The sequence below is a fragment of the Pelecanus crispus genome, chromosome 9 (assembly GCF_030463565.1).
Source record: "Pelecanus crispus isolate bPelCri1 chromosome 9, bPelCri1.pri, whole genome shotgun sequence".
NCBI classification, from domain to species: domain Eukaryota; kingdom Metazoa; phylum Chordata; class Aves; order Pelecaniformes; family Pelecanidae; genus Pelecanus; species Pelecanus crispus.
Window position 1 is genome coordinate 39898378 of NC_134651.1, and position 25971 is coordinate 39924348.

The 25971-nt window shown below is 56.8% G+C and overlaps 1 protein-coding gene across 1 annotated transcript; it reads right to left on the reverse strand.

The window, feature by feature from the left end:
• On the reverse strand, positions 1 to 25392 carry SARDH (sarcosine dehydrogenase). Its single transcript, XM_075716609.1, has 20 exons — positions 25077 to 25392; positions 23781 to 23959; positions 23017 to 23196; positions 22522 to 22645; positions 22230 to 22330; positions 20703 to 20807; positions 20102 to 20231; positions 17668 to 17754; positions 17450 to 17540; positions 15221 to 15362; positions 13473 to 13556; positions 12626 to 12739; positions 11936 to 12074; positions 11192 to 11305; positions 9494 to 9641; positions 9006 to 9099; positions 3338 to 3500; positions 2843 to 3011; positions 2254 to 2389; positions 1 to 126 (listed from the first exon to the last, which is right to left on the reverse strand). Exons 1-20 carry the CDS (start codon positions 25390 to 25392, stop codon positions 1 to 3), a joined length of 2742 nt encoding a protein of 913 aa, XP_075572724.1.
• Between the last annotated feature and the right edge of the window lie 579 nt (positions 25393 to 25971).

A 25971-nucleotide genomic window follows, 5' to 3' on the forward strand; every position in this document is an offset into this window, starting at 1 on the left:
TCAGTAAAAGCCCTTCACTCGCTTGTTGTCCGGGTCGAACGGGGACTTGGTGTGCGCTCGGGCAGGGTAGCTCACTCCCATCCGCTCTAGCTGGTAGCTGCCGCTCTTCACGAAATCCAGTGAGACCTGCAAGGCAGAGCCATGGCGAAACCCCCCGTCAGGTGCTGCAAGCGGCGAGGCACCGGTGGGGCACCAGCCCCCCGCCAGCATCCCAGCTCTGTCACTGGGCAAGCTCCCACACCACCGTGCAGATCTGCTTTCCACAGAAAACCTGGCTCTGCCATCCCAGGGGATGCATGGAGAAGAGGAAAATAGGTTTTTAAAAGCACTCAGCTAAAAAAAATAAAAAGAATGCTGTATTTAATTTTTTTGGAGGTTGTGGTGGTTTTTTTTTTTTTTTTCCTGTGGATGTTTTCAATGGCACACAGTGCAAGGTGCACTTACAGCCAGGCTGTGGGAGCTCATTGCCAGAGGGGCCAGAGCAACCAGGCTGGGTTGGGGGACGGCAGAACTGAACAGGGTCAGCCCTGGCTGCAGGAAGGGACCACAGCAGCAGCCAGGATGTCACCGCTTGGCATGACGAGCATGAGCTGTCCCCTACGCCCGCGGGGCTCACCCAGTGCCAGGCAGTGACACCCCGGTGCAGGGAAGGGCCAGGGGGGTCTCGATGCCGGTGTGTTTTTGTCACCTGGAAATTGCCAGTGATTCAGCAACAAACAGGATTTCTGTTTCTCTCCTCTCCGCCTCACCCCCTGTTACCTCTTCTGCTCCTCTGGCTCTCCAGCCCTGATGCTGCAGAGACATCCCCATCCTGGACCCCTCTTCCCAGAGCCAGGGAGCATCATACCCGGTCGCTGAAGGGCCACATCCATGGGAAGGAAACCAAAGGGCCACATGCAGCACGGCAAGGCCCTGAGCAGCCGTGCTGGGCACCCCACTGCCCGGGAGCTGCAAAGAGGGGGGCTCTGTGTGCCCTCCTCCAATGGCTTGGGGTTGGTGCGGGGTCTGGGTCCAGCACCAAGACCCTGATGGGCATGACATGGGGCAGGGTCCCAGTGCAGGTCCCCTGAGCCCACATCCCCTCCCTGCACAGCAAAGCTCCCCCCTCCTTCCGCAATTACTGCCCAAACCGAGCGGGAGTCATCCCAGGGAGCGGGGAGATGAGGGCTGCACATTAACATCTGCTCGACAAGCGCTGCTTCCTGGCTGCAGCCAGCCGGAGCGGCCACACAAAGGAGCTGGCAGGGCTGGGGACCCCATGGCGCGACCACCCGTACGCGGTGCCTCTCCCCACCATTGCTGTTTCAGTCACGCTGCTGCCAGCCCCGCTGCAAAGTTTTCCCTGCAGCGGGTGTGCGAGCGGGGAGAGCGGCACAAGGGATGCACCCGGCGGGGATGCGCTCAGCATCGCTCTGCCACATCGGTGCCTCGTCGGAGGCAGGAGGGGACCATTGCCCCGCCAATTCCATCCCGCTGCCTCCATCACACTGCCTGGGGCTAGGGGGGTGGCCGGGAAAGCGAGATGTAACTGGGAGGAGAGGGAGAGAGTGGGAAAGGGGGAGAGGAAAGGAAAGTCTAGGGGGGAACATTCAGCATGGGGAGAAAAGGTGGTTCCCAGGGGCTGAGGGGGCAACTAGACCACAAAACCACTTGACTTGGGAGTCTTGCACTGATGCAGGATTAAAAGTCAAGGCAAGCAAGAGGATGAAAGCACGAGCATGTGCACTGCTCGTGCTTTGCAACAGGGAGGGTCCCTGGGGACGTCATCCACAGCCCTCTGTCCCCGCACGGGTTCCCTGGCCTCTGCCTACAGCACACTGCTTAATGAGGGCAGCTGATTTACTATCCAGGAGTCTCCCAGAGTTAATTAAGAGCCTGCTGTGCTCCTATTGGCCGTTGCTCCCTATAACATAAGTTAATTCACTGCTGCAATTAAATACTCAGTTGCAATTAACATCCACGGCAGCGCTTGAGCCGGAGAGCTTTGCTGGGACCACGCAGAGCAACAGCCGGTGAGACCAGCCGCGCCGCCGAGCCATGGCATCCCTCACCCTCCAACCTCCCGCGGGGGAAGCGCGAGGGGAGCTGCCTCGTCTCGCTCCCCAGATGACAGAGGGTTTGCAACGGGTTTGTGCGTAGGGCTTCAAAACCAAACAAGCGCTACGCTCCCCCACCGGCAAGCCCCCGCTGCGGGGAAGGAGGCGCAGCCATCCCCGGGGGCCGGCGGCGGCAGGGGGTTTGGTTTGTACTCACCGGACCCCCCGCGGGGTCGCGGATGTAGCCGTAAGCGATGGTTTTGTCGATGGCAAAGCCGAAGTCTGCCCGACGGATGTGGCCAACCACCTCGCCGTCCCGCCAGACCGCCTCCAGGCCGAACATCGGCACCTTCCTGCAAGGTGAGGGCAGAGCTGCCATCAGCAAAGCCCCACGTTGGGACCCCATGGGGGAGAGGGGCTTGGGGGGACCAGACCCCGGCCAGCCCACGTGCCGGGGCTTCTGCTGCCCACAGGTTCATTATCCTCCCCACGCTGATCCCAGGTGCTGGCAAAGCCCCTCCAGCCTGATTTGCAAAACCTCTCGCTGTTCTGGGTGAAACAAGATAAACCCACTCCCTGTCACACCATTTCCAGCTCCCATTAAACATCCAGCAGGGAATTTGCAGTGGGATTTAAATTAGAGATGGAATTAGAGCATAGAAAACAGCCGAGCCAGCTTGCAACAGAGCTCCACATGCATGCCTGGGTGCAGGGGTGGATGGGGACGGCTGAAGGTGCTCATTCCAGGGTGGCCACTGGCACCGGGTGCTGCCCGGCGCTGAGCGGAGCCCGGCAGTGGTACTCACTCCTCGGTGGTGAAGCAGACGAGGCGGCGGAAGATGCCCTTGGCTTTTTGAGCCTCCACAGCCTCCCGGCCCAGGAAGGGGATGCTGGATTTGAGCTTGCAGGTGAAGGCTAAGCCTGCTTCTAGCGGGGTATCATCGGGGCGCAGGTCTGCGTGCCAGTGCCTGTACCCTGCAGAGAGCAAGCATGGGTCACCCAGCCTCTCCCTGCCACAGCAACAAGCCCAGGGTGAGCAGCACCAGGAGACCAAGACATCACCCCTGCCTCTTGGACACCCCTCTTGCCCTCGATTCACTTGGCCCTGGACAAAGCAACCTCGAGACGAGCCCGTATTGGGGAAGTCTCAGCAAGGCATGCCGGGGCTGGTAGCATCTCTGCCAGTAGCTGCCAGACCTGCAGTCACACTAACCTGCCCTCAAAGCTGGGAAAAACTCATTTGCCCTGGTCCCTCAGCCGGAGACAAAGCAACGAGCGCTGCTGTAAGGAAAGCAAGAAACCTTTCTCGATGCTGAGGCTGTCGATGGCTCTGTAGCCGGCGTTGGTAATGCCGTGCCGGGCACCCGCCTCCATCACCGCCTGGTAAACCTTCACGCAGTCCGCCTTGGGCACGTGCAGCTCCCAGCCCATCTCGCCGACGAATGACAACCTCATGGCACGGACCTGCGAAATGCAAGAGGCCAAACACCCCTGCGGACGGAGCCGGGCTGTGCAGTGTGGGAGAGGCTGCGGAACCGCATGCCGCCGTGGCGGGGGGAACGCCGGCTTGCCCGGGAACCTTGTGCAAATGCCCTGCTTTCATGGAAGGCATTTCTTTGCTCTCCCTAGTGCACGAAGCCAGGTTCAGACTGAATTTATCATCTCTGGACAGCCTAGGCTTGGCACCTCAAACCCAGCTATCGTCAGTGGCCAAGAGGGATGGCCGGCGGGCCGAGGGAGCTGCGTTCAGCATCCTCTGGCCACCAAACCTGTCGCACTGGCCGGGCTGGGGTTAGACGTGGTGCTCCAGCTCCAGCTGGGCTTTTGTCTCCCTCTGCTGATCCATCGACACCAGAAGAAAGCCCACAGGCACCCCCAGCCCTGCGTCTCCCCAAATCAGCCCATCAGACGGGGAAGCCGGTCCCCAGGAGGGCTGTCCTGCTTTGGGGCACTTCATGGCTGCTGACCCCCGGCGATGTCCCCCACTTGGGATGGTGCTCCCATGGCAGAGACACCCAAAGGCCCTACGCTCCCAGGCAGGGGCTGAGCTTGGCGTCCCGACCCACGCTTCGCTCACCCCAGGGTGATGCTCAGGTTTCCCCCAGCGGAGGTTGTGCCCCAAAGCGTTACTGTCTGCTGCCAAATTAGCTCCACACTGAATGCATGAAGCTCCAAAGAGGAACGAGCAGATCAGCACAGGGGACTCGGTGCTTCTCGGGGGAAGCCTCATGCTCGGAGACATGCCATGCTGGGACTGCCCTGCCCGTGTCCCCCTGGCTTCTCTCCCAGGCAGGCTTGCCTGCATCCTCCTCTTGTCCCTACTGAAACAGTCTGCATTCCCAAAGCTTTCCAGGCCGGTTGGGGCCACCCCAGCTCGGGCACCTTCCCTAGAGAGACCCCCTTGAGTCTGAGCTGCATTTCCCTCTGCTTCATCCCTTTGGGTTTCTCCGTTTCTCCGCTTCCTCCCCCACAAAAAGCCCTCTGGTTCATCCCTTCGGATGCACATCAACTGCAAGTGCATACCCAGCTTTGAGAGAGAGATTAACTCAAGAGTTCCACACCAGATTGTGATCTGCGGTCTTAATAAAGCAGTTTTCAGCTAGGAAGAGACTTCCAGGCTGGTTCTGTGGGCCAGGCATGCTCAGCAGCATTGGGGCTGTCTCGCCCGTGCTGGCTCTGGATGTCATTGGGGCAGAAACTGCCCTTTGCCATTTGCTGAGCTCTTACCACAACCAGGAGCTGGTGTCAGCTGTGCTCTCTAATCCCACATATAAACACCAACAGACAACAACAGCCGCTGCCCAAAACAGGCAGCGACAGGCACGAGAAGTACCAAAGGGGTGCCCAGGCTCTCCGCTGCGAGGATGGCCAGCGGGCGATGGCTGAGAACCTAAACCCATCCTTGCTTCCCGCAGCATCCCTGTGCTCTACTGGCACTGCAAAAATAATGTCCTCAAGCAGAGTTTAAGGCATCTTTTAAGACAGCTTAACCTTTACAGTACAAGTGGAGAGGAGGAAGGAACGCCATAGGGATGGGAATTTATTTTCAGCCTCCTCACAAGAAGCCGTGCCAGGGAGCCATCCTTCCTTCGGTCCCTGCCACAGCCCCGCAGCGAAGCACAAAGGCTGGCAATCGCTTTTCGAGGTGCACAGACACAAGGGATGTGGAGAAGATTTTTGCTCCACACAAAGGTGTCATCTAATTAGGCAACAGCCAGAGATCAAGCCACTGCAGCCAGCTACCATCTTCATCACGGCAGGAGATGCTCGGGGGATTGACAGGCAACTTCCCGGCTCATTAACCCTGCCTGCAACTCAGCAGTCAGTGCCACAGCTAAAGTGCACTTTACTTTCAGGTGCAAGTTACTCCTGGGAGAAACTTCCCCTCAAACCACCGCTGCTCCAGGGGAGCGAGCATCCCGGCAAGAGCGGTGAGGCAGAGCAGTGCACCACAGAAAACAGGTATCCTCAGGAAAATTGGGGTGCCAGTCATTAGCTTTGCACAAGCAGGGGCTGCACCCGTGTGCGCGTACCACAGGCAGGGGTGCGCATCCCACCACGGAGGCCAAGGGGGATGTCGAGGGCTGGGCTCAGCCTCTCCTGCTGCCTTTCTGCTGAATTCCCCTAGGAACAGGTTTTTCTGTTAGATTTTAACCAGAGTCATGAAATAGCATCAATTCCCAGCTCTTTCAGCAGCAATTCAAAAGCATTTTAAGTATTCTAGAAAATGAAAACCTGAATTTTACCCTGTATCCAGCAGTGAAATTCAAAGGGAGACCTTTCTCTGTTGTTCAATACAATGAGAGACGCTATATATAAACTCACAAACCAATTGGTAATTTCCAGAGTCATTAACTCTGCTGGAGCTCTCCTTTCACTCCAGCTGATTTTGTTCAACTACTGAGTTAATGCATGAAAATCTCAGCGATAACTTTTTAAAGATGTTGGGTTCAGTTTAATCCCCCTGGAAGGCGATAATATCAGCGAAGGCTTCAGCCCGCTGTCCTGAGAAACCCTCCTACTCTAATTTCGGCGTGGGATGGAGTCCCCTGTGCTCATTGTGTGGCGGGGGTCTGATGAGACCTCCCAAAAAGTGGCCCTGGCAGCAGGCAGGGAGTCCCCCTCCCTGAAGCCCAGAGCCCTTGGGCAGGACAGTTTTTTCCTACAGTCAGGGCATTTACACCCAAAAGAAGCCACAAAATTTCTACCAGCTATTTCTTCCATGCAGGACCAGATTATTTTTTGTAAACTTGAAGGAAAATGCAAATAAACCAATCATGCTCTTGAAGATGGGAACATTTATACACCTTTCCCAGGGGATAAGTAGATTATTACGAGATGTTACCAGCTTGCCACAGGCATGACAGGGGAGGGTGTGGGGAGGGTTATAACTCACCCGTGGAGACTAAAATGCAACGTGTTGGACAACCTGCAACAACGGATTGGCCTTTGGGTCCCCCATGCCATTGTCCCCCCACCAAGGGACACTGGACACACCGTGGGTTTTCGGTACCCAGAGCACAGGGCGCACTGATGGCGATGGTTTGGAGGATTAATCTGGGTTGGGCAAAATCTGTGGCTTAGTTAAACCACCCTAAACCCTGACTAGGCTCTTGCTCACAAATCAAGAAACCTTAATTTGATTTAGCAGCAATCCCTTCAGCAGCCAGCTGCATTCGAATTAAAGCCACTTTAATTCCGAATGAAAAGTGTCTGCATGCGACTTAACCCAATTTCACTAATATCCATCCTGCCTCCGGCTCTCTGTTTTCCTGCTGCCTTTTACAAGACTTACCGATGCACCTTCACCCCCTTCGTCTCCCATCACCCCCCTTCAATACAAGAAAGACATTGAGGTGCTGGAGCGTGTTCAGAGAAGGGCAACAAAGCTGGTGAAGGGTCTAGAGCACAGGGCTGATGAGGAGCGGCTGAGGGAACTGGGGTTGTTCAGCCTGGAGAAGAAGAGGCTGAGGGGAGACCTTATCGCTCTCTACAACTACCTGAAAGGAGGGTGTAGTGAGGGGGGTGTTGGTCTCTTCTCCCACATAGTTAGCGATAGGATGAGAGGAAATGGGCTTAAGCTGCGCCAGGGGAGGTTTAGGCTGGAAATTAAGAAAAATTTTTTTATGGAAAGGGTGGTCAAGCATTGGAACAGGCTGCCCAGGGAGGTGGTGGAGTCCCCATCCCTGGAAGTGTTCAAAAAATGGGTAGATGTGGCACTTGGGGACATGGTTTAGTCTAGTCTACCCTTGATTGGTTTAGAGTGGACTTGGTAGTGTAGGTTAATGGTTGGACTGGATGATCTTAAAGGTCTTTTCCAACCTAGACGATTTTGTGATTCTATGATTCATCTCCCACCTGCCCGAGAGCCAGAGTGAACATTCAGCACCGTCCCTCCTGCCGGCCGGCTCCTCCGGGCGGGACAGGGATGCCCTGGGACGGCTGCCTGCAGATTTCCCATGGGAAGGCTGGGGTACAAACTTGACTCCCTCTTCCAAAGGGGTGCTTTTGCCTTGGAACATAAAAAGGAATATTTCATGCGAGGTAAACATAAATGGGAAACCAAGGCAGAGCATCTCGGGCAAACCTTTCAAAAGTTCCCCCACCACCCCCGTACCAAAATTGCCCAGTCACGTTCCCCCAGAACATTTTTGACAAAACGGCACTTCATGGTCACCAACTCTTCTATTTAGGGTGTTTCAAGCAGGCTAAATCAGCAGCTTCACACATGACAAAACTCCCCAAAGAACTGCCATCACCCCCTTTCCCCAGGGATAACTTCAGGCCATGTGATCCTCACCAGGCGACGCGGGGGAGAGATTTAAGGCGCTTTTCTCGCTGCCCTGCACCAGGCGAGACAGAGGAGTCCAACCAAGCCGGCACCGCTGCAAAACCTCACAGCAAACCCCGGGGACTGATCCGCCTCTTTGCAACACAGCAAAGGACACCAAACCGCTTTAGGCTGAGCCTTCCTCCCTCGACACCTCCAAGCGCTGCCACAGAATGTGTTAAAGCCATCGCTGCGGGTCCCGGCAGAGGCGATGGGCTGCCAGCCTGGGCAAGGTGCATCTCCCGCGGCTTGTTGAGGACCGTGGCACTCGGGATGGCACGCACGTGCCTGCCCCGTGCTCTGCAGGCAGCGCTGCAGGCAGGCAGCACAGGCAAAGCGAGCTCACCTCCGCCCGCAAAGCACCGCACCGGCACTGCCTCCCCAGGCGACGCATTTTGGGGGGCAGGAGCCAGCCAGCACCCCCCACCCATGACTCCCCTCCGGGCACCCAAGCCGGGCAGCGGTGCTGGTTTCCACCATCGCCCCAAAGGGCTCCTCACCCCTTCGTTCTGGCACCGAGGGGCTCAGCCTGAGGCATTAGCGTGGAGCGTTACCATTTCTGTGCTTTTCTTGCATAACCGCTGACGTGAGCCCTGAAGTCTGGGCAAACGCAGGATGAGCTGCGCTTGTACAGAAAGCTTAAGGTTGTCAGCCGTCTCCTGTGATCAAACACACCGGCTCCGCAGGCTGCCCAGCCCTTGCTGCCAGTACTTGACACGCTTTACATTAAATCGTCCCTATTTCTTTTATGAGTAGGGGGAAGAGGAGTGGATCTAGAGCGTCAAATAAATCTCTATCACAAGTGCTCACTCCTAATCCACGGGAGGCGTCTCTTGTTCCTCTGACAGTGCTGCAAAGCCGTAAGTCACCATGTCCCTTCCCCAAGCTCAGCCCGGGCTATGACACTGCTGGGCAGGCTGGGAGAGCAGGCTGGCACCTGGCGAGCAAATGGGGAGGAAAACACCCCAGGTTTTGGCCTTTTCCAACCAAAAAAACCCAACAAAACCTCCCAGCTGCCCACTGCAGCAATGCGGAGGCAGATGGGCTCCCGAGCAGAGGACGCTCGGCTGCGCAGGCTGGCGGGCGGTTGCCCCAGCGAACAGACATCCCTGGGAGCTGGAGGGCCGGCCCCGTCCTACCGTGCGTCCTGCGGCCACGGCGAGTTTGTGGGTGGAGAAGGGGAAGGCCTCGTTGCTGAGGTCGGTGTCGAGCACTTCTTGGAGGACGACGCGGCTGTGGGGAAACAGCAAAGCGGCCGCGGTGAAAGGACACAGCTCGCCAGCGTGCTCTGAGGGTTATCGCTAAAACTTGCTTTCTCATCTTGTTGGCAAGACAGACTTCTCCCTCCAAAGAGGGGCTGACGTGGGTGATATGCCATGCTGTGAGAGCCTCGAAAGAAATGCCAATTCCCCAGCAAACGGAGCGTCGCTCCAGCCAGACCATCGCCGGTTGCCATGGGGCTCACACTTATCCCTGCCCAACATGGGGACCTGGCCTGCATCTGAGGCATCCCTCCCTCCCTCCCTGCATCCCTCCCTGCATCCTTTCCTCCATCCCTGCATCCCTTCCTCCATCCCTTCACGGTCAGGGTGCAAGGAGGGGGCTGCAACACTCTCCCCGCACTCACCTCAGGGGGCCCTGGATGCTCATCATGCCCAGCTCCTCCGAGCAGTCAAGGAGTTCGCACTGGAGCTTCATGTCCTGCAGCACAGCGGTGATGTGCGACCAGTTGTGCTGAGCCACAGCCCCGCCGATAGCCAGGTAGTAGCCATCCCCTGGAAGACACCCCCAGGAGCATTTCAGGCTCGGGAACGTCGGGCTGGGGGCGATGCCCAGCTCAGCTCGGGGCTGGTTTTGCTCTCCAGAGGCTGAGCTGCAGCCCTGAGCCTCTCCAGCTCGCACAACTCGGGGAGACTGCCAAAAAAGGGGGGTTAAATACTGCTGGGGCAAGGGAGGGCTTTGGGGCTCTGCTAACATCCACGCTGCCGGGCTCAGCACAGTGAAAACTAAACCATTAAAACCTGAAAGGAGAAAAGGTAAAAAAAAAGCTGTTTGAGCCCTGGAGGTGCCTGTGCGTGTCTGAGCATCACAGGAAGAGAAGAAACTCTTTGTCCCTTGAGACCAACAGCAAAAGCATCTGCTCTTTTGTCCCAGTACAGAGCGGATGCCAAAGTGCGGAGGGAGCCGGGAACTACAGGTGGGAGCAGGGAAGGCTGCAGTGACCGGGCCATAACCAGTGCAGGGGCTGCACTGCATACCAGGAGGAATTTCTTCTAGTCAGTAATCCTGGGTGGAAAAATCCAGAGGGATGGGGTTGGGAGCTGATTAATATGTAATCAATCTTTCCTCTGTCTCTCCTGCCACTACAAAATTGCTCTCTGATAATCTGTCATAACGATAATAAGTGCAGCCACCTACTGTAATTGGAAAAATAGACTTTGCTGCGATTAAACTCCTCCATCGCCCGACACGCCCTGCAGCTCTGCCATCCGCTTCCCGCCACCCTTCTGTCCCCCACGAGCGCCCCAGACGAGAGGGATGCAGGATTCTCCCACAGGGAGGGAAGAGCTCGCTGGCACCCGACCGCGCCGGGCAAAGGCAGCGGAGATCCCCCCCAAAATGCCCACCGCCCCGGGCCAGCGCTGGGGGCTGCACCCGCTGCAGGGCTGGTCCCTTCCAAGCAGCAACAGAGGGTGACACTGCATGGGGACGGGGCTCCGCTGGCACTGGGCATCCCGGTGCAAACCTCCCTTTTGGTGGCAGCCCTGGCAGAGCCCGGTGCCACCGGGCACGGCGCTTGGCAGCGCTGCCGGAGCCGAGCTCAGCGCCCTCCTCAGCTGCTGCTGCCTAATGCCATTTCTACCCTCTGGGCTGACTGCTCTGCTCCGTTTCAATTCCTCTTTATTGCAGCTGATAAGGACTCGGGGAGAGGTCAGAGCCGCCAGCCAGGGCTGGACAAACCCAATAACGCCGATGAGCAGTGCAGGCCCCCGGGGACAAGGGGGATAATCGGGTTACAGGGACACAGGGGCGGAGGTGGAAAAAGCCAGGTGGCTGCCATTAGGTAAATGCAATCACCCTGCGCCTGCAGCCCCCGAGCGTGGCGGGGATGGAGGAGATGCTGGCAGGCCTCGGACCGAACCTGCCACCACAGCTTCCCGGGACTGGAAAGGTCTTTGTGTGCATTAATGCAGCTGAGAAAGGCAGCGGAAGAGGCTGGGAGCTGAATTGCGGGAGGGTAAACCCAGCCAGCGATCCCCTCCCAGCCCCACGGCGGCTGCAGAAACGCGCCCGACTCCGGCATCCCTGTGCTCAGGGCTTTTACCTTCGAAGGCGGGGGCCAGGGGGGAGGCCGGGTCCCCGGGGCTGATCCGGCTGACGGTCAGGTCGCTCTCCACGCCGCCCTGCTTGTTCAGCATGCAGGTGTAGACGGTCGAGCCTGGGGGAAGGAGACGGGCACCGCTGCCCATCAGCCGGCCCCCGCGCAGAGCCACGGCCCGGGCAGAGGGAAGTGGGTACCAGGAAAATCTGTCCTCATCGCTACATCAGCTGCCCCTGCCTGGGTATGCCCTGACCGACCCTGGATGTCCCAGCAGCAGGAGGGGGAGAGGAGTGATGCTTTTCCCCCCTGAGATCTGTGTGAGGAGCTGAAGCTGCATCCTTGGAAATGCCATAAGCTGCCTCCCAGCCCCGGAGAAAGGGGCAGCTTCTCCCTGTGCAAACCGCGGCTGGCGAGGGCTGTGCTCGGTTTACTCCAGTACCCATCACACCTCCAGCTGTGACCACAGCTGGAGCCAGAGGGCCAGACCTCCTCTCCCTCACCTTCCAGCTCAGAGCGCATTTGCCGCTGTGTAAATGAGAGCAGAATCCAGCCTCCGGTGAGGACAGGGAAAGCAATCACTCTCACACGCTTCCCATACCCTCTGCAAAAGCACCATTTAAAAGATAAAGCTGGTTTGGGTCGCCCTCGGTTTGTTTGGGTGTAAGATGGGATTTCCCAGGGCATCCTTCCAGGGCAGTGCTCAGCAGAGGCAGCGCGCAGCCGAAATAAGGGGGGGTGAGCCGGTACCTGGCGCTTTGCTCACATCGGCAGTAAACAGCCAGTTTGCCGCTTTTGTTGCTTCAGGACCAACCAGGTAGAATTTCCCAAAATAAGACATGTCGAAGAGAGCCAGGGCATTTCTGCACGTTAAGCATTCATTCTTGATCTACAATTAAAGCAAACACACCGCTGAAGTTGAGCCATATTCTCACTCCAAAAAGGGAGACGCACATTAAAACCATTTAAATAATGAGAAACAATACCAGGACACTCGCCTGGTGCCTTTAAAGGCTGTACAGCTTCAAAACACTCCTGAAAAATCACATATGAAGTGAAGCAAGCCCGACAGGCCATCCTGTGTGCTCATTCCCATTCCTTACCTCACTAACACAGTGACAGGTATCAACAATAATAGTTAAATTTTATCAGATTGGATTTTTCCCCCAAGCTAGTCTCAACTCTTTCATTTAGGAAAGCAGCAGTAAAATTCCCGTGGCCTCTCCACCGAGGTTTCTGAGCATGGGCCATGCATTTCCCTTAATCTTTTTGGAACATTTTTCCCAGTTTTGGGCAAAGCTTGCTGCTTCCCCTCCCTCTGAGCCTCACCAACGCCACCCAAAGCGGCCGTGTGGCGTGGGCTCTGCTGCCTCTAACCTCCCCCCAGCTCCAGATGTGCCCAGCGGTTTCGGCCGGGGGGGAGCTGCCCCCCACACTCACAATGTCATGGTGGGGGGGAAAGTCAAAGGTGTACTCGTCCCCCAGCAACCGGTTGTAGGTGTAGTCGCTGTGGCGCTCCCGGCCGTATGCGCCGTAGTAGTCGTAATCCAGGACCTGGTGGGGGGAAGCGTGAGGATGGGGGCAGCGAGGAAGATGATGTGAGGCCGAAGCCAAGGGGCTGCTCCCAGCTGCATTCACCCCATGCCAGGAGAGCAGCGGGTCCGTGCAGGACCTGGCTGTGGGGATGGGTCTTCATCCCGGCATCCCTGCCCGTGGTGATGGGTCCCCATCCTGGCATCCCTGCCCGTGGTGATGGGTCCCCATCCCAGCATCCCTGCCTGCGGTGATGGGTCCCCACCCTGGCATCCCTGCCTGCGGTGATGGGTCCCCATCCTGGCATCCCTGCCCATGGTGATGGGTCCCCATCCCAGCATCCCTGCCTGAGGTGATGGGTCCCCACCCTGGCATCCCTGCCTGCGGTGATGGGTCCCCACCCTGGCATCCCTGTGCACGGTGATGGGTCCCTACCCTGGCATCCCTGCCCACTGCTCTCTTCAATATATAGAAGTGAGATCAGTGCCTGTTGTTTGGGGGTGTTGCAGGCAGATGCTGCCTGTTGCAGAGGGACAGGCAGGCAGACAGATACACACAACGTGCACACGCAGATCTCCCTCTTACTGCTGTTTCAGTGAATTAAAGCCCAACAGCTTTTATCAACCCGTTTTGGAGACACGCACCTGCTTGCAGCATATCGCACACCCTGCACACGCAGGACGCATCCTGCATGCTCCAGGCACGGCCGGTACCCTCTGGGCTGAATGCCCCCCAAAACACGTGCCATGCTTACCGGGGCTGCTCCCCTGGGGCTGAACCAGCCGGGCCTCTCCCAGCCATGCCGCTCCTGGAAAATGCAGCCCTGTCGCAGCAGCTCCTACGCAAGCAAAGCCGGAGAAATGGGAACAAATGGTTAAAAAAAAGCCTTTTCACTGCTTTTTGAGCAGCGCCCAGGCTGCTCTCCTCAAGTGCATGCTCAAGACCTGACTTGTGACCCCTTGGCTTTGGCTATCAGCAGCCAAAAGCAGCTCTGCAGTTTGTCTTTGAGAACAGTGGCAAACCCCAGCTGCCTGCAAATTGCCTGATATTTTTGTCCCCCCAAGAAAGCTATTTGCCTCGATGGCAGCCGACAGGCAGGAGTCCGGCAGCCCAGCTGTGCACCCCCCCAAAGCTTGTGCTACGGTGCATGAATTACTGACCGAGAGATGCTACATCCAGAGAGCAAGATTCCCCCTGATGTTTACAAGAGTAATTATAGAATAACATTTAAGATTTATATGGCAACCTTCTCATTCCTCCTCTGTGCTCTCAGGAAAATCTCTCTGCACGCAATTAATTAGGGATCCATTAAGATATTGTGTTGGGTGCCTCTGTTCGGAAAAGAATAGATTTTGTTGAACATTTCAGAAATGATTCAGTGCCTATTTATAAAACACAGCACATGTTCTGGAGCTGCATGTATAAATACCGGGCTGTCAGTCAAATGGGCATCGCTTATTAGACATGCTATTAAAAAATAAATTGCATCCTCGGTGACAGAAAACAACTAAGCTGTCAACTAAACACCGGGGGACGGCGGGGAGGGATGTCTGTTTTACTGCTTGAGCCTCTGCTCTCCATCGGAAGAGGAATGGTGTGATGTGAATTAGCGACGAGCAGAAATGGGTTCGAGAAATGTGGCTGCTCCTTGCTGGGGCTGGGACAGGGGCTGGCAGTGACAGGGTGGGACAAGGCACCGGCCCCAGGTCACCCCGAGCATCTCGGGAGCGGTGGGTGTTTTTTGGGGGGGCTCTGAGTCACGGCAGCTGCAATGTTGCTGATGCAGCAAACTGCTGGAAACAGGGCTTTTTTCTCAAGTGCTGCATCTTGAAAATGCTCACCTATGGAGATTTGTGCAAGGAAGCAGCTGACAAAGGCGGGAGCAGGGAGGAGCCCTGGCCGGCAGCTACAGGGAGCTAAACCAGCAGGGACTTCAGGGGTGCCGGCAAAACTGCCTCCATGGAGGCACAGCCGCTCCCCATTCTTCCATCATCCCTCCCTGTGCCCTGGCCTCACTCCGCATTGTCAGACGCTGTTTTGGGGAGGAAAAGCTGCTGCTGAGCTGCGAGCGAGGCATGGCGAGCGGCGGGCAGGAGATCACCGTGGGCATCCGGCACCCCACAGCCCTTGCAATTGTCCCCGAGCCGGACTGGCAGTGAGTGAAATAAGCCTCTGAGCCCTTCTCTCCACTTTTCTCTTGCCCAGCGACCATCACTGGGCTCCCAAGCCCTATCTGCTAAGTTAAATCTTAAGGGAATGCTTGGCATCTCTACCATTAAACTGTCCACCGCCCCAGCACCCTCGCGTCACGCTCCTGGCAAGCTTTGGGATTCGGCAGGGATCTTCCCAGGATGGATGGATGTGAGTAAGGATGCAGCATGCTCCTTTGGGGAGCAATACGGCTGCAGCCACTCCTTGCCACCTCATTTGTGCTGCAAGGGTGCTGTGAGGGTCTCCCACCGCTCCTCACGAGGCAGCCCAGCTCGGGGTGCGCGTCCTCACCTCGTGCAGGGGGTCCTTCCTCACGTTGCGCCCTGCCAGCGGCTCGTCGTGGGGGAAGACGACGGAGTAGTTCTTGGCGTAGGACTCATGGCTCCGCTCCCGGATCCAGCGGTTGTTGTCAGTGAGGGAGTGGTGAAACCTCCTGGAAGGCAGGGAGAGGGCGGCTGTCCGGATGAGCCCACCGGCTCACAGGGTGCCTCCTCACCCGGGCACAGCTCTCTTGGTCAGATCCAGATGTGGATGCAGCTGCTGTGGTGTAAAATTGCTATTCCTGCCCCCCCCTTCCATGGGTCGGAGAGCAAAGGGACCAATTGGGGCTTGGTGCTGGCCATGCCGGAGCGCTGCCCACCGGAGCTGGGCACTCGCCGCAGCGCCCACTGAGCTCCCCAGCCCCGCTCCGGGCACATCTACCCCAGGGTGACTGGGAGCACAATACAGCTCTGCTGGGGCAGGGGGAAATAGAAAAAGAGGAAACTTGAGGTTAATTCTGCTCCGCTTCAGCATGGGGCCAGCCTCAGAGCATGCCTCATGCAAGCCCGGGTTTAAACGCAGCCCTGACGAAGGAAAGAGCCCTGGACATTCCTTACATTTTTCATCCAATTCTCCCTGGTCTGAAAGATAAATAAAACCCCAAACTTTTTACATTTGTTTGACATATTTTCATCTTTCAAACAGAAAAGCTCATTGAAGGAATGTGCCAGCTCAGCACATGCTCAGGTTATTATTCCTAGAGACCTATAATTCATGGGGAGCAGCCCCAGGTGCCAGTGGCACCTTTCCCGTCCTCCAGCTTTGGCAGCAGGGGAGCGCAGCTCTCCGAATTACCACCGGCTCCTCTCCAGCCCAAAGCCCCCAAGGTCTGGAGAAAGGGAGGCAAGCAGCGGGCAAAAGGCAAGACAAACTGTCACCTATAAGGCCTTTTAAAACAGTATTTTCAGCTTCCCTCCCCACTGCCTGGGTGCAGAGGAGAGGCAGGGCACCAGGGCCGAGCCCTGCAGTGCTGCAAGCAATGCAAGCAATGCTCCCCAAAAGCAGCCGTGGGCTTGCTGTGAGGGCAGCTGCCTCTTCTGCCGGCACGGGACAGGCAGCAGGTGACACATGGCATGTCACCGGCACCCCCGGCTGCCCCGTCAGCCCCAGCCCCTTCATGGCCGTGCTGAATTTTTGACAGCAGCAAGAGGAGCAACAGCTGCCAGATGAAATATTTACAAGCGAGTGTTTTGAGAGGATAAATATTTCAATGTGTGGAAAAGGGAGTTATTTAAAGAGGAGCTTAGCAATCGCCATCAAAAGAAAAAAAAAAAAAACCCAGAACTGACACCAGCTTAATGACAGGGCAGGCGGGATATGGGGGATGCTCGGGGCAATCTGGGTGCAAGGGCTGGAAAGCCCCCGGCCACGGTCTGAGTGGGGCTGGGGTCCCACGGTGCAGGTCAGCCCCACAACGGCTGCGGTTGTACCAACCCGCCCGTCGGACAGTGCAGCCGTGCCTGCCCAGCCCCGGGATTTCTCCTTCCCGGGCTTGGCCCATCGCTGGCCCGGCCGCAGGGCTGGTGGAGGAAGGCTGCTGGAAGCATCCTCCGCAGACCTCTGCAGGCACCAGCACCGGCTCCCCTCTCCTCCCAGCCCGAGTCAACAGGGTGTTTACCAGCTTTGCCACTAAAGCAACATGATTTTAAAAGCTTTGTCCCTGACAAGGTGGTTGCTGTCGCTAGCAGCCCTGTAAGAAAGCCCAAACCCAATCAACTGTAATCGAGCAAGTCAAAAGCAATTACAGAGCCAACATCTGCGCAGTCAAAACTCCCAGCCCATGTTGTGCTGCAGAAGGGGAAGAAAGCTAATTTTTCTCCCGTTGAAATCATCACCCCCGATTATTAACTTAGAGGATTAGGCACGGCACTAATTGAACAACAACAAAACCCAAACGTAATTACCCTGTCCTTTCCCATCACTGCAATCTCCTCGTGTCTGATGGAAGCTGCTTGCGTAGAAGTGGGATGAGGCAAATGAGATAAACCCCACATGTAAATTCATTAAAACCGTTGAGCGTAATTGATTCCAGCTCCTCCGAGGGACACAGGCTGCGGCACAGATGCTGCCCGACACCCGCTCCCAATGCCAGCACCCAGCCCGGCCTCGAAACCCATCCCCGAGGACCACCCGCGGATGAAGGGTATCAGCCAAGGAGCCCGCAGCCCCCGGGGACCTGGGGCAGCCGGGGTGACTTGCCTGATGTCGTAGCCATACATATCCTTCTCCGGCCGCCCATGGATGACCCAGTGAGCCAGCTCCCGCCCGCAGCCGCCTCCCAGCATCATCCCTGGGGGAAGAGGCGAGGACTCAGATGAGGCCGGGAGGCCAAGCATGGCTGTGGATGCCGGGCTCTGCCCGGGATACGATGCCCGCATTGGGATGCTTGAGGTGTGAACCCTTCAGGTCTCTCTTACCAGCGCTGTTGAAGCCACAGCCGAGGAAGAAACCTCGGACTTCTGGGGCTTCCCCCATGAGTGGCTTGTGGTCGGCCGTAAACGACTCTGCAAGACAGAGAGGGGTTTGTGCCAGCAGGGCCAGGGCAGGCGTTTTGGGGACACATCATGCATGTTAGGAGCTGGGTTCCTACAACTTCCCGTGCTGGCCTCATCCTGCCCCTGCTCGCAGAGAGCCAGAGTTGGACCAACACCAAGCACTTCCCACCATCTCAGCTCGGGCATCCCTGACCTGTGCTCTCCAACAGCACCCAGGCAGCAGAGGCCAAAAGGAAGGCTTCCCTGGTACTGGGATGCCCAGCATCAGGCAGGGGTCTTGTGCAGGCTCCTGAAGCAAATATACATACATATATAGACATACATTTGCTTCAGAAGCCTGCATGAGTATACGCGTACGCACGCACACACAGATATATCTGTGCATATATCTGGCAGCGGCAGGCGCTGGTGGCACAAGGCAGCATCTTCGCAGCTCTGGGCGTTGCACAGTCTGTCCCTGCACCGCCGAGACCCCGGGCTGGGGTTCCCTGTGCCCTCCACGCCCCTGGGGAGCTCGGCAGCGCTCGCTACACGCCAGCGCTGCAGCGGGAGGACCTCGGTGTTAAGGTTTAGATTGAAAATTCATGAAGCGGCAGGAATGCCCAGCCAGAAGGTGCATGAGGCGCTGCGGTGGCTGAAGCAGCCTCTTTCTTTCTCCCACTCCCCCAGCCAAGGGAGCTGCACAGACCCATTCATTGCCTCTTCAGTATCTGGGCCGTATTTCATTTTTATGACTGTTTTTCACCTTCATTGAATTCTGCTGGGAAATTTCATGAATTTAAGCTACTTTATTCAGCTGAGGGATTGCTGCTGATGTTGCCCAAGGCTCCCGTGCTAATGATGTCTCACGCTGCCAGCTCCTGCTCCCCAGCGGGCTACCAACTGCGGCCCCTGTGCAAATCCCCGCTAGGGAGGACAGAAAGACACCCCGACAGAGGTGTGCAATCATCCTCCCTATTTTATGGTGATTCATCCATCCATGTGAAAGCAGAGAGGGAAGACAGAGTTCAGTCTGGTCCCTCCCCTGCCCAGCAATGCCCAGCTTGTTTCCCAAGATCTCTGTGCTCAGAAGAAAGCAAGAGGAGAGCCAGAAGATTATTTCATGCCAATATCCCTGTACGGATATGCCAGGCTAGAAATTCACGGAGTTAATGGAGCAACACCCGAAGCACCTCCCCTTCACCAGTGGTGCACGCCAGCCCTGCTGACTTTGCGCTGGGACGGATGCTGAGCGCTCACACGGGACCCTGGCCCGCTCGGCTGCAGGGTTGGATCAGCAGCTGAAACAGAAACAGCTTAAACCACCCCAGTTCGGTCTGCTTTCGTGCCCTGCGCCTAAAGCACAGCGCGGTAGCTCTTCTGGTGGTGAAATATTTACCGTGTGGCAGAAAGGACAAGTGTTCGCTATTTGCTTCAGCCCAGCGTGACTCAGCTGTCGCAAACAAACCAGCTGCTGGTTTAAATCAAGAAGTAGAAAAGAAGGGGCGCCGACCCTTTGGAAATCACATTACTGTACTACAAATACCAGACATTTATCTATAAGAAGTCAGCTCCCCACCGGAGGCCACCAGCTCCGCTTACACCGCAGTTTAATCAAACCTGCCGTGCCCAGGGCCAAGGCGCCGTGTTTTATCCGCTGCGGGGCAAGAGATGTGCCCTACTTTCCCCTCATACAGCAGCACCGTTCCCTCCCCGAGGGCCTCGAGGGTTTCCCTTTAAGTGCTTCAGCAAAAAGGGATTTTTTAAAAAAATTTTTTTTTTTTTTAGCATGTGGTGGATTTCAAGGCCAAACCAAGTGTGCAGGGCTCGGGTTCGATGACTGGCATCACCTCCAGCTGCCACTGCAGCGATGCTACGGCCTTTAACTCCACACCAGGCAGCCTGGGATGTAAATCTGGGTAAATCTAATGTCATCGGCCCAGAAGCAAGTAGTAAAAATAATAATATAACACTTGGTAAAACAATGGCCACCGCTTGAAAGAAACCTGCCCCTTAATTCCCCAGCGCAGTGGCCACACCATCGGCTGTAAATCTGCGCTAGCCACCCCGCAGTTTGGACCAAGGCAATAAGCTCCCTGGCTATTTCTATTTCTATTTCTATTTCTATTTCTATTTCTATTTCTATTTCTATTTCTATTTCTAGTTCTATTTCTAGTTCTATTTCTAGTTCTATTTCTCCAGCTAGGCTAAGCCTGCGATGCCACCCCTCGGAAGATGACACCATTGCAGCCAGACCACAGGCGCTTTCTCTGCGTTCGGAGAGCTCTTCTTCTCCCCAGGTTATGAAGTTTCCTCTTCCCTCCAGCAAGACCCTTGGAGGAATGCAGCCGCCATGGTCCCACCGCTGCCACGTTACCTGGCCCGCAGACGGTGGATTTAATGCCTGTTTTCTCCAGCACCGGTACTCTGTTGATGGCGCCTTCAATGTGTTGCATGAAAACGTCCCAGTCCAGGTCAAAGAGGCCGAAAGCAAATTTTTCAGATACCTGAAGGTGGGAAAGAGGAATTGGGACACAAAATAGAGTACAGCTGAGGGTGCAAGAACTTCTCAGCTCTGGCAGCCTCGGGGACAGTAGAAAATCAAGGCTGCTTTGCAGACTCTGGTTTCTTTGAGTTTTCATGACCAGCCCAGCCAAGCCAAAGGTCTGGGGCAGAGCCCAAATTAAGACACCTGCACCTGGATAAAGGGATGATGCAGCAGGGCAGGGACCGCACGGTGGCCTCTAAATCCCCCCAGCCCAGCCTTTTCGTCTCATTCCTGTTGCCTCTGCACCTCGTATCTACACCACAGACAGACCCAAAGGGAAGATGCTGTCCTGTGCTTTCCCCACGGCTGCACAGAGGTTGGTACCCGCAGGAGCAGGGGGCTGAGGCGCTCATGCCTGTACCCACCCCTCCAAGGTGGGTTCCCTGGAAATCTGCCTCGTTCCCCTGGAAAACCTCGCGGCACCGCTCACCTCCTCCCAGAAGATGGGGTTTGACTCATATCCACCCACGGAAAGGGCATCGCCTTGGAGACGGAGATACACTGAGGCGTCGTGATCGCGAACGTTTGGCATGTTCTGAAAAACAGGGAGGGAGAGCAGAGGGGTGAGACGGGGCTGAGAGCCGCGGGGAGACCCCGACATCGCCCCGGCGAGGCTGAGCGGGATGAGCCGGGGGTCTGGGGCACAGGGTCGGCACCTGCAGCAGTGACCCGCCGAGGATGGGAGTGGTGGTGGCTTCGCGGATGTTCTCACAGCCCCAAAATTTGGGTGCCCACATTACCCTAAGGGGAAGGCACCCAGGTCAGCTCCAGCAAACCTGGCCAAACCACGTGCAAAGCAGCTTACGCAGGCAGCGATGCTGCGGGCAGCACGCCCCTTCACCTGGCCTGAGCCCAGGCACCTGAGCTGGAAGCTGAGTCTTGCACAAATCCTGCCTAATTAGCAGCTGGCAAACTCCAGCGCTGCGGGCAGGAGCTGTGCTGTGGATGCATTTGCACGGGTGCCGGGGCAGCAGGGCCTCGGCTCTCCGGCTGCTCCTCCGCGGCACAGGCAGCACCGGGGATGCTCGGGGGAGCAGGAGCAGCCGCTGGGGTTGATCCCAGCTTGGAAAGCATCGCTCCTCCACCACCCACCTCCGCAGGAGCATGCAACAGCACAACACGGGGGCAGCGGTGCGCGAAGAATGAGGGATTTGTTCTCGTGAATAATGGATAGAGAAACATTTAGATCGCACGGAAGTATCGGTGTAGGGTCTACTGCAATTCATGTTGACAAATGGAATTAAGTGGATTGAACAGGAGGCACCGGGGTCTGCAAGCTGCAGCCTCTTCTCTGAAAAGTCTCTTAGCGTGTTTGTACGGCACAGCAGAGTTACTGGGATATAAATGTAATCGTTGACACCAGCAATTTTTAAAATGAGACACCCCGGACTGAAAAGTCAGACAGACTGTGTCAGTGGGATGGAAACTAAATAACGTGTCACCCTCAAAGCCCTGGTGCCTGAGTGAATGAAGTCTCCTTTGACTCCTGAACAATTCTCTGCAGCCGGACGGCAAGAACAGATTTCTTGGGAGAGTTTAGAAACACTTGGAGAGCTACACCTCTGCCTGCCAGCAACGGGGGCTTGTTCAGAAAGTGTTTGGCATCTTTATGAACGCTGCTATCAGACACCAAACGCATCAAGAGACCCTATAATAATTCTACCGAGACGAAAAGAAATGACATAACATTGTTAGGCATAAAATACAACTTTCTTAAAGGTAGTCTGACAGTCCTGTTAGGAGGAGAAGCTGCTGGGTGTGCACTTCCCTGGGTGCCTGCAGAGCCTGGCCCGGCAGCACAGGCTCACGCAACAGGCAGGAATGTGGGGGGGTCCCCGCAAGTCTGGGGTAGCCAGGGGGGTCTGTCCCATCTCACCCTGCCACACGCAGCGGGGCAGGAGCCCCCAGAGCTGCCCTCCAGAGCAGAGGAGCCGATCTGCAGCCGCACGGGACTGACCTGAATGCCCTCGATGCGCTCCGTCACCACGTAGGCGTGATGCATCCCCACCAGCGGCACGTGCACGCCGGCCAGCCGGCCCAGGGCTCGCGCCCACACACCTGCAGAGAGAGCAGCCCCACGCTGAGCACCTCTCCGTCCTCCGGAGACCTGCGGTGGTCTGGGGGTGACAGCCAGATGGGGGGGACAAGGACTGCTGCAGAGCCTCCGGCTCACAGGATGCAAAGCCATCCCCTGCCCTGCGGCCGCAGCCCCGCTCCCCACCTTCCCCGCCGTGTTCTGCACCCCCTACCTGCGCAGTTCACCACGCAGGGAGTCTGGATGGTCCCGTGAGCTGTCTCCACCGCATACACCCTCTTCACCCCAAAATCATCAGCTCTGACCTGGATGCCGGTGACGGGGCAGTTCTCTATGATCTGGAGGCAGAGGAAGGGCAGCAGAGTCACGGCAGGGTCGCAAGGGCAGTGGGACAACCTGGCTTGCCTGACATCTAGCCCCCAAATCTGGGAAAGGTGAATCTAAGCAGCAGTCTGGCAATGGCCATCTCCCTGCCTTGGGCGCTGCCTCATCTTGCTCCTAAAAGTCTTTTTTTTCATCCTATATTTTCCCTGGATCTCGTGGTTCCTTTGTCGCTATGACCCAAACAGCCATCAAACCCTTCTTGGGCAAAGCCCTGATGCTGCAGGAGCAGCTTTGCTCCAGTGGGAAACGAGGAAATGGGGAAGGCAGAGGGTGAAATCTCCCTGGATCAACAGGCATAAATGAGTAATTACTAATTAGGAACTACCGTAGCGCCTCTGGCAGTGGCTGCTCTGGCAAGAGTTGAGCAGGTACCGGCTGGATCCATGGTGCCGTCCTTGGGGACGTACAGCGTGCCGTACAGGTCGTCGATGTTCATCAGCGGGTACAGGTCCTTGGTCTGCGCCGGGGTCAGGACGTAGGACTCCACGCCGTACACCTTCCCCAGCTGCCAATCGGACAAGAAAACCGGGAGCTCAAGCAGGCAACAAAAGCCTTGCTCATCACTTGCTGCTGGAGGAGGAGAAGGAGACCCCCAGGATGTGTTTATCTCCCAGATGAGGCAACTGCTGCACCAAGGCAAGCCCTAAATCCAGCGTGGGGTGGGATGGTCTGCACAGATCTCAGGGAATATGGTCGCGTATTATCATGCAAGCTGCCTGTGCAACTGGAAAAATGATGCTACCACTCCTGTGCAACTGGAAAAAATGGTGCTACCACTCCTGTGCAACTGGGAAAATGATGCAACCACTATGTGAAAGGGCAAAAATCCAGGGTTGGATTTAATTTTGCCTACTTTGCCTGCATTTTGCTTGATTCCAGCAGCCTTACAGAAGCCAGGATGCTGCCCTGGAAGCCCACCCAGGCCACTCGCAGCCCTCCGAGTGGGAAGGCAGGGAAGGACGGGCCATTTGGAGACCCAGGAGGGCTCCACAGCCCGGGGACGCCCATCCCTGCTCCCGTGGGCAGGAGATACACGCCACCTCCTGCAGCCCACTCAGCCAGGGGACGCACCGAGGGGCTTCTCCCTACCGACATGAGCCTCTTGTACTCATCAAGGCGCTGCTTGTTGGAGGCGATGAAGAGCCCTCCGTTCTCCACCCAGCCCGTGTGCAGCCCCGTCTCAGCCGGCAGCTCCCGGCTGACCACGTCCCGCGTGTGCGCCAGCAGCTCCACCTCCACGTCGCTGGGACGCAGCTGCCACAGCAGACCTGGGGGACACACACAAACGACACAGCCCATGGGTGGGACAGGCAGCTCCGCCAACCCCCCCACTGCAGGATGCAGGGGGGCCCCGCTGTCCCACGCATGGCGTGTGTCACCCTGCCGGGGCTCTTGCTCTGTCTCGCGGTGACATGGGAGGGCTACAAATCATCGATTTCTATTGCCCTTGGGCATTAAATGGATGGAAAAAAGGGGTTTATGCAGTAGGTGACCCCGAAAGAGACAAATGCCCAAAAAGCTTATTGAATTAACCTCCTCTAGCTCCCCCTTCCCTGCCCTTTGCCTTCAAGAAGGAAAAAGAAAAAAAAAAAGTGTGGAAACAAACTGTTTAGTTTTCATGTGGTCATGTAAAACTTTTAAAAACCAGAAACTTTAGGGGATGTTTTCTTAACAAAAAGTTATAAAATCATAGAATCATAGAATCGTTTATGTTGGAAAAGACCTTTAAGATCATCCAGTCCAACCATTAACCTAACACTACCAAGTCCACCACTAAACCAATTAAGGGGAGAGTCATAATTTCATCTTTCCTGGCTTGGTGGCTGGATTATTTTTTAATGAAAGTAAAAACTAGGAATCATTAAGATTGGAAAGGATCTCTAAGATCATCATTCCAATCATCAACCCAACACCCCCATGCCCACTAAACCATGTCCCAAAGTGCCAGGTCTACATGTTTTTTGAACACCTCCCGGGATGGTGACTCCACCACCTCTCTGGGCAGCCTGTTCCAATGCTTGACTACTCTTTCCGTGAAGACATTTTTCCTAACATCCAGCCTAAACCTCCCCTGGTGCAGCTTGAGGCCATTTGCTCTCGTCCTATCGCTAACTACTTGGGAGAAGAGACCAACACCCACCTCACTACCCCCTCCTTTCAGGTAGTTGTAGAGAGCGATAAGGTCTCTCCTCAGCCTTTTTATGCCAAAAGGAAAAACCAGAAACCCTGAAATTCTCCCCATTTAAAGCCAAAACTCTCCGACGCATCCGGAGCCAGCCTGCGCAACGGATCCGCTCTGTGGGCAACGGCACATCCCAAGCCGTGGGCATCCCCGTGCCCACCGCCCCCACCCCAGGGAGCACCCGTGCTGCGCCCACGCCTCACCGGCCGTGTGCCAAGTGGTCCCCGAGGTCAGGCGGTCCCTCTCCAGCAGCACGACGCTGGTGACACCCCGCTTGGCCAGGTGGTAGGTGGTCTGGCAGCCCAGGCTGCCCCCCCCGACGACGACCACCTCGGCCGAGGGTGGCGGAGGCCGGCTGGGCTTCCCGCTCCCGGAGCCTTCCTCCTTCAGCGTCTTCTGGTACGGGACGCTCTTCTTCGCCGTGGGGCCCGTCGCGCTGCTGAAGGGCCGGGGGCTTCTCCAAGGGCCTGGCAGGCAGCGGGGGGTGGCCGCCCGCAAGGCGCAGCTCACGTAGGACATCTCCACCTGCAAATCCCAAAACCACCTCGCTGGCGTGGGCAGCCCAGGAGCTCACCACCGTTTTGGTGGTGGCGGCATCTCTGGGTGCTGTGCAAGGGGCTGAGCAGCTCACGGTGGCTGGAGCGAACCCGGGGGCATGTCCCTGCGTGGGCTGCTGGGACCCCCTTCCAGCAGGGAAATGGGATCCCTGCTGCATGTGTGTGCGCTCCCAAACACCCTTCGGAGGGGCCCCGCTTAAAAAAGGGGCTTGGAAACACACAGGACATGGGAATGCCTGTGCTCGCTCACGCCTGCAGAAACCACTTTTTCTTTTTTTTTCCTTGTATTCAGGAGCCTGTGTGGCCACAACGAAGGTGCAAGGTTTGCTCCCTATCAAAAGAGGGCAGTGCAATGGCTGCTGGTGCGGGACGGGGACAGATCCTGCCTGCAGACACCCCAGCCCCTTCGCCCAGGGCTCCTGGCCAGGGAAATGGCTCAGGGATTTGCTCCGGGTGCATGGTTTTGGGTGCACAAGCTGGGGGTGCAGCGGGGGTCTCATAAGCCAGTGCCACCCCCTCCCACGCGAGCCGCGGGCTGTGG